This window comes from Nannospalax galili, unplaced genomic scaffold (assembly GCF_000622305.1).
Source record: "Nannospalax galili isolate Female #2095 unplaced genomic scaffold, S.galili_v1.0 scaffold558, whole genome shotgun sequence".
In the NCBI taxonomy this organism is placed as follows: Eukaryota; Metazoa; Chordata; class Mammalia; order Rodentia; family Spalacidae; genus Nannospalax; species Nannospalax galili.
Genome location: NW_008340850.1, coordinates 1231649 through 1240344, shown reverse-complemented (window position 1 = coordinate 1240344; position 8696 = coordinate 1231649). Strand labels below are relative to the sequence as shown.

General features: G+C 36.8%; 1 protein-coding gene across 1 annotated transcript; it reads left to right on the top strand.

Annotated features, from left to right (window-relative positions):
• The first annotated feature begins 725 nt into the window (after nt 1–725).
• On the top strand, nt 726–8415 carry LOC103736351 (olfactory receptor 18-like). The gene is made up of 2 exons (XM_008835829.2): nt 726–813; nt 7434–8415. The coding sequence occupies exons 1-2, from the start codon at nt 785–787 to the stop codon at nt 8374–8376; spliced, it is 972 nt and encodes a 323-aa protein (XP_008834051.1). The 5' UTR covers nt 726–784; the 3' UTR covers nt 8377–8415.
• The last annotated feature ends 281 nt before the right edge of the window (nt 8416–8696 follow it).

The window sequence follows — 8696 nt, the reverse complement described above, 5'->3', positions numbered from 1 at the left end:
TATGAAATATCTGAGTTTTCAAAAAATTAAATTCAATTATAAAAATAATGAAGTGTAGGGGCTGGAAATAAGGCTCAGCATTTAAGAGCAGTTGCTGCTGTTACAGGGTCCCAGGTTCTGTTCTCTGCAACTACATTGTGGTTCACAACCATCTGTGGCTACAATTCCAGGGGATCAAACACTGCCTTTTGGCCCCTGAGGGCACAATGCAAGCACAAGGACACATATATACATGTAGGCAAAACACACACACACAGACACACACACAGACACACACGTATAAAAAATAAAACTTTTATAAAAGAAACAAAGTTTGTATAATAATACAAAATTCATTTATATTTGATGCTAACATTAAAAATTAATGAAAAATGTTTTTAGGCAATGTTTTTTAAAAGAATGAATAAAACTAGACAAATCCATTGAATTATAACTAGAGTTTCCCTTGAGTAAAGGAAAAGTCAAAAGTTTTATTAATTTTTTGCTCTTCTTGTTTTCCACTCCCAATATTAGGAACAACATAGAGACTGTGATAACTTGAACCAATTTGTGTAATGATTAGCTCTGGGCATTTAGTCTCCACAGTGCTAACACAGTAAACAATTAGCCTGTGTTTCCAGTTCAAGGTTCAAGTCCGGTGGCAACACAGCACTGTTTGCTCCTCTTAAAGCTGCCTGCATCAGCAGATTATTTCACACTGTGCTCATATCAAGCCTGGGAAAGGATCTGGAGCCTTCTATGGGCACAAGGCAGTTTAGTTACTTTGGATCTACAGTCCTTGAACATGACCCAAAAGAGAAACAGCTTAAACCAGTGAGTATTGACGGAGATGGGGCATAGAAAAAGAACCACTGGAAACATTGACTTCTCACCATCAGTGAAAACATAATGAGAAGGGAATGACCTATACAATTTATGATACAATGAGTACGAAACTTATGTTCTGTGCTGTGTGAAGGCTCCTAGAAAAATCAATCTGTTTGTTTTCTTCCCACATAGATTATATTTCCCTTCGACATCTGACACATGGAAGCTAAAATGAGTCCCTGTTTCCTAAGTACTCTCTCAGAATTATGCATGTGAGATAAATGAGGAGTAAAGTAACCATAAGATCACGTCTACTCCCCACAGATATCAGATGATCAGATGTGTCCACAAAATTGTTTCCTTAAAAGTCCTATTACAAAAATTGGAAAAAAAATAACAAGAGGTACAGGAAGACAGCAGCCACAGCCTCATGAGCTATTGTTGAATGATTTCTGAGTACCAGAACCTGACCAGCCTGTTCTAGGTAGCTTGTTTTCCTTCATTTGCCTAAAGGTCTAGAAAATGCTTGCTTCAGGTTGTGAAAACAAAAAGTGCATCCTCATATTCATGATGCATCAAGGTATTAAGTAAAAGTGTAGGAAGTCATGCTTGAAGTGGATTATCTGAGTATTGATAAGGGATATTTTTCCTGATGAGTCTTTCTAGGTTACTTTCCATAATAACCACTTAGGTGTTTAATTTCCTGTGACTCCAAAGGAAAAAAAGAACGTGTTTCTTGTGCTCTTTTCACCTAGGGTATTCCTGGTAGGTCACAGTGTAGAGCATTGAGATACACTAACTGCTTCCACTTCAGGAAGGATAGCCAAAGATCACAGGCAGAGGACATAACATATTGAGTCAGTAATTAAAGAATGATCTCTTTTGCCCACTGACTTCAGGATACTATTGAATCTATCCCCCTTCATTCCTGTAATATCCTACTGGAACTTAAGAGGAGAAATAGGTCAGGCTTTAATTTCATTTCAGTTAAGAGATTGGATTTTTTTGTTTTTGAGACAGCTCTCCCTGTAGCCCCAGCTGGCCTGCAACTCACTATGTAGACAAGGCTGACCTTGATTTCACAGAGACCTGCCTGCATTTGTCTCCCAAGTGCAGGAATTAAAGATGTGTACCACCATGGATATTGTTTTAAAAGATATTTTAGAAACCCATAAGGGTATAATCTCTACACCTCTGCACTAATAAACAAAAAAGGTATTAACCCTCAGTTCTGTTAAGAAACAATACAGTATTTTTAAATGCATAACAGAAATTCAGGAACAGATTTAATGTAGTTGTACTAAGTTTGTACCCTATTAATAATAATGCTATTTCATAAGATTTAAGTGTACAAGTAGTAAATCATTTAAAAATATTTTATTATTTTAATTTTTGTCCATGAGTATACTGCTGCATGTATGCAAGTGCACCTGTGCCCTACAGTGCCTGTGGAGGTCAGAAGGGTCAGATCCTCTGGAACTGGAATTACAGACTTTTGTCCATTGCCATGTGGTTACTGGGAATGAAACCTGGGTCTTCTGCAAGAGCAGAAGTGCTCTTAACCACTTAGCCATCTCTGCAGTCCTTTTCTGACCTCCACAGGGATTACATGACACTAGTGTACTTACATGCACAGAATAAACTCATAAACATAAAATAAGAAATAAAATATTTTTGAGAAAGATGATAACGTTAATATTCATAAAACTCAAATTCAGTATCCTGTGACTGAAAATTACTACTTAGCTATTTATGGAGTGAAACATTCCACTTATTTGTATGGGTATATGAATATTCTATGGTTGGAAGGTAATAATTGCACCTCTTTCCTGTCTGATTCCCCAAAGCCTATATTGTGTTAGACACAAAAAAGGTATCAGAAGTTATACATTAAACATTAAATAAATTTTTCCTTGTTTCATAAATCTTGCCCATAATCAGTGTGACTTCAACACATTGGCTTCTTTATTTTCTAAGCTTACATTTTCATCCCCTTAAAAACATCCCACAACAGTAGAAACAAAATAAAGTATAGTTCTTATCTTAAGAAATATCTACAATATTTACTTACTCAGAATATTAGAGAGATTTTTATGGTTATAAAAATATTCAGAAATAGAAGGTATAGGTAAACTTGGAATGAGGTATGCATTCTATTTGGTTTTATTTTATTTTTGTCTACTGCCTGTTTATTTTGAATTTATATACCCTCTGTAGATATTTGAAGATGCTGTATATCTTCAAATTAAATCTTGAAATTTATTTCCCTTAAACAGTATGTGAACTCATTCTTAGACATAGTTTAATCTAAAGATCTATCTAATAGACCTATCTAATGATCTATCCTTAGGGCCATACGAACTGTGTCATATTTCCACCAAGCAGATGAGATTAGAGAAACAGTCAGATTTATACAAATTCAGCATATAGTAGCAGAACAATGACATGGGACTAATCTGCTTATTTCCTGACTCATATTCCATGTCACTCTCTGCTCTTCTGAAGCAAAGAAGAAATATTTCTCCTGCAAGATGAAATGTATTGGCGTGTTGTCAAGAAGGATTCATTGTAAAGGGATTTAAGGATAGTTTCATGGCATCTATTCAGAATATAAGTGACAAGTTATTAATATTTAATTTGGATATCAACATAGGTAATTACTAGTAAAACCGAACATGCTCCAATTTTGGAAGAACAGCAATTACCATACATAATCCTATATTATATTATATTATACTATATTATATTATATTATATTGTATTAATTATGTTATGTTGTTATATTATATTATAGAAAGACACAATTTTTAAAAAGGACTGAGGAACTTCCTCAGTGGTTAAGATCACTCATTGTACAAGCATGAGGACCTGAGTTCAATAAACAATATCCATGTAAAAAGTCTGGAGTGTCAGTATTCACCTCTAAAGTTGGGAGGTTGAAACAGAAGAAGAGACTTGCTGGCCACCAGTCCAAATCTGAGTTTGGTGAGAGACTCAAGAGAGAGAGAGAGAGAGAGAGAGAGAGAGAGAGAGAGAGAGAGAATCTAACATCCTTCTCTGCATGTGCAAGCACACACACACACACACACACACACACACACAAGGAGGGAGATGGGGCAAGAGAGAGTGAGAGTGAGAGTGAGAGAGAAAGAATTTAAAAGATTTTTTTCATAGTGAGAGGAGAAATTAGATCACATCTTTTCTCCTTTCCCTCAGGAAAAGCTGAGCATCTTGCCAAACCTCTGAAGCTGATGCACTAATGTCAGATAACTTAAAACCATTAAACAATGGGATTGGTACTGTTCGGGGATAATAAAAGTTGTGTTATATACAACTTAGACAAGTTTTGGGTGTGTACTAAGGAAACATTTAAAAGAAAAACTGTTTATGATACATAAATACTGGCTTGAAGATAGTAATGAGAAAATATAGCCCCAAATTCCTGTAGTATTTTCTCCTCAGCAGGTGAATGTATTCATTCAGAGTTAACTATTAAGTCAAATTTTATAGGAAAGTTCCAAGTATATGAAATAATATTTCCTAAGAACACATTATTAAATCATGATTTTGTAATATGAGCAATGAATACTATTGATAGCAGTAGCAAGTTAATGTTATTGTTTTTTTTTAAATATCAGAAAACCAATGGCTTGCATCCTTGGAGTTAAGGAAGGTATATCAAGAACTTCAAATACTAGTATTCTAATTCAATAGGTTATGAAAAATGTGCAGTCAGCTAGACATTTAAAATATATTCCCAGATGAATATATTGATAAACATTAGTAATGAACAACAGCCTATGCAACTTAAAAGTCCAAATTTTATTCTTAGAAAGTTCATTAGAAGTGGGGTTGAAGAGATGGCTCAGCAGCTACGAGCACTGACTGCTCTTGCAGAGGACCCAGGTTTGGATCCTAGCCCCTACATGGCAGTTAATGACTGCCTGCAACTCTAGTTCTAGTGAATCCAGTGCACTCTTCTGACCTCTGCAGGCACTGCAGGTAGTGGTTTTCATACAGACATGCAGACAAGTACTCATACACACAAAAAAAGTGAAACAAAATAACTTTATTTGGATATGAAAGAAGTTGGGTTGAGAGAGGGGCATAATGACAGTCTTCCTTTCTCAGTCTCCCATGTCCTAAGAATATAAGCGTGTACCACCACACCTGGCTTTGAAAGTTCTTGCTGAAGTCTATTAGAGCTCACAATTTACAAAAATGGGCTGGAGAGATGGCTTAGCAGTTAAGAGCACTGGCTGCTCTTGCAGAGGACCTGGGTTCTATTCCAGCACCCACATGGTGGCTAACAATTGTCTTTAATTCCAGTTCCAGGGGATCTGACACCCTCTTCTGACCTCTGTGGGCATTGCATGACATGGGTACAGTTTGACACATGCAATAAAACTGAAGAAAATGTATTTAAAAATGAGAAACTGTGCAGACGTGTTTCCATCACTTCCTGTACTTTTCTCATGTTTGTTTTTCCAATCAAATCATAGTGTGAGTGGATGAAACAGTGACTTAGAGTTTATGTCGTGTAACTGCAACAAGGGAATTGCAATCTATATTGTAGGAAATAGTGCTGAAAAATGTAATACTTACACTTGGGAATCCTGGAAGTAAAACATAAGTTTTAGAATTTCCTCAGCAACTAAAAGTTTTTACTATAAATAAGAATTCTTATTGGAAACAACATAGCAGTATTAATAGGTCATTATATAATATAGAATCAAGAGCAGGATTTTTTTCTATTCTGGTGAGATTGTGTGAAATTTAAAATACTATAAAAATAGAAACACCTCTGAATATGTTAGTAATTTTTATCATTGGCATGGCAACGTACACTAATGCCATGTTAGTAGTCTGTAGCAGTGAGCAATTACGTGCATCTAAATATTTATCAAAATCTGAAGACTACCAAAAATAAGGACATAATTTAATAAATGTATTTAATTTGAATTCTAATTGATAACTAAAACTTTAAAATTTACTGAGTAAATGGAGATCATGTGCATTTATTTGGTGATATATTTCTAGTTAATAAAGGTGAATTTCTGGTGCTGTACAGATGGCTCAGTGGTTGAGAGCACTGGCTCTTTTTGCAGAGGACCCAGGTTCAGCTCCTAGCACCCACACAGCAGCAAACAACCACCAGTAACTCCAGTTCCAAGGGAATTAGATGCCCTTTTCTTACCTCTGTGGGCATTGTACAACTTGGGTGCACATGCAGGCAATATACTCATACACATAAAATAAAAAAAGTAACAAACTGCATATGTATTACCTTAGTCATCTTTTATGTGTGAAAGGATTTTTTGAAAGAAAAAGAAAAGTTAAGTAAACAATTTTTTTTCATGAAGAAGAAAATCAGGTAACCAATAAACAATGCAGCTCATGGGAGAAAATTGGAATATAAAATTATTTCCTGAGTCTATAAAACCGTTTAATTTAGTGTTCAAAATAAAGCATATTAAAGTACTTATAATGTCTTTATAAATGATCAAACAACAAATTTGTACCTATGCTTTAGAAAATATGGTACATTCTTTTGTTTTTCTGTTTTTACCAGAATATTTTTAAATAATTTTATGTGTGTTAATGGTTTGTCTTCGTGTATATAAGTGCACACCTACATGCAAACCCTTAGAGGATAGGAGAGGGCATTGGATTCCCTGGAACTGGAGTTATGGTCAGCTGTTAGCTGCCATGTGGGTGCTAGGAACCAAAACCGGGTATTCTGTAAAGAGGTGAGCCATCTCTCCAGGCCCTAGAATAATTTTTCTGTCATCCTAAAGAATAGATATATTTTGTTGTGATCCTAAGCTTGTGCTCTCTAATGTTTTTGATTTTATAGTGCTAAACTGCCTTCTTAAAATGTTTTTTTCTTTTTATAAATATTTATTATTTTTGTTTTATGTGTATGAGTTTATTGTCTACATGTATGTAAGTATGTTGTGCAATGCCTGCAAAGTTCAGAAGAGGGCATTGGATCCCTTGCAATTGTAGTTATGTGTAGTTGTTAGCCTCCAAGTGGGTGCTTGGAACCAAACCCGGGTCCTCTGCTGTGAGGACCTAAAGGCCCTGCTTTGCAGAGGTCCGAGAGGGAGTTACTGGGGTGTGGCCTGACTTGTTTTAAAAGTCTGAAGGACACTTCTGCACTGCTGAGGAGTGCACGATCAGTGCGTGACCATCCTTAAGATACACCCTCAGGGGGGAGGGGGATTTCCAGATGCCTTTATAAGCTCTGTAACACCTGAAATAAGTGAGTCCCTGCTTGACTAGGTTCCCCATTGCGCCTGAGTATTCCCGGTACTGGGGGCGGCATGGGCTGGTGAATGGTGTGCTTACTCATCCCCAGTCATCACTGTGCAGGGGTTGCTGGTTCAAACCCCTGCACTCTGAAAGGGTAGTCAGTGCTCTTAATTGTGGAGACATCTTTCCAGTCCCAAGAGTAGGTTTCTTTAAAAGATTTATAATGTAAAACCCATACAGAATGTTTTAGATTATTGGGCTTGTCACAATGCTGAAAGCTGTGGACCTCAAATGAGAAATGACTTTTCACTAGAAATGACTTTTATATGACTATTTCTCATGTTTTCTGAATGAATTTTCTTTATCCAAAGGTGCCCAAACAACACAGAAGCGCAAAATCTAACAGTAGTCTCAGAATTCCACCTCATGAGTCTCTCTGAGGACCCAGAACTGCAGCCCATCCTCTTTGGAGTGTTCCTGTCCTTGTACTTGATCACTGTGCTTGGGAATCTGCTCATCATCCTTGCTGTCAGCTTGGACTCCCACCTCCACATCCCCATGTACTTCTTTCTCTCCAACCTGTCCTTCACTGACATCTGTTTCATCTCTACCACAGTCCCCAAAATGATTTGGGACATTCAAGCTCAGAGCAGATCTATCTCCTATGTGGGATGTCTGACACAGATGTCTATGTTTATAATTTTCGGATGTATGGATAGTATGATTCTCTCTGTGATGGCCTATGACCGGTTTGTGGCTATCTGTCACCCCCTGCATTACCAAGTCATTATGAACCCTCACCTCTGTGCCTTCCTAGTTTTGATATCTGTTTTGTTTAGTCTTTTGGACTCTCAGGTGCACAATTTTATTGTGTTACAATTTACTTACTTCAGTGATAGGGAAATCTCTAACTTTTTTTGTGACCCTTCTCAACTTCTTAATGTGGACTGTTCTGAAATGGTCACCAAAAGCATAATCACACATTTTGTTGGTGTCCTTTTTGGTTTAGTTTCAAGTTCAGGGATCCTTTTCTCTTATTGTAAAATTATTTCTTCTGTTATGAGAGTCCCATCATCAGGTGGGAGGTATAAAGCCTTCTCCACCTGTGCATCTCACCTGTCGGTTGTTTGTTTGTTTTATGGAACAAGCATTGGAGTGTATGTTGGTTCAGCTGTATCAAATTCTCCTGAAAACTGTGCAGTGGCCTCACTGATGTACACTGTAGTCACCCCTATGCTGAATCCCTTTATTTATAGCTTGAGGAACAGGGACATTAAAAATGTCCTATTGAGACTGCAGAGCAGAAAAATCTAATTGAATGACCCTTTCTATAATTTCTGTAGTTTGGGTTGTTAAATCAATCATCTCCACCCGAAAGTCTGAACTCTTTGAGGATATTGCTTGCATGGCTTCCTGTCTTTTATTCCTCTCCATTAATACCAGAATCTCGAATCCCTTCAATTTGTCTTCAATTAAATTGGATGAGTTTGCTGGATCTTTTCCTGTCAAAAATATCATGAAGAAATCAAAACACATAGTCAAAGTCCATAATTTCTGACTGTTGACCCTACCCTGGTTTTCAAGTGAATGATTTTCAGGCCAGCTGAGGCTACAGAGAGACCCCGTCTTAAAAC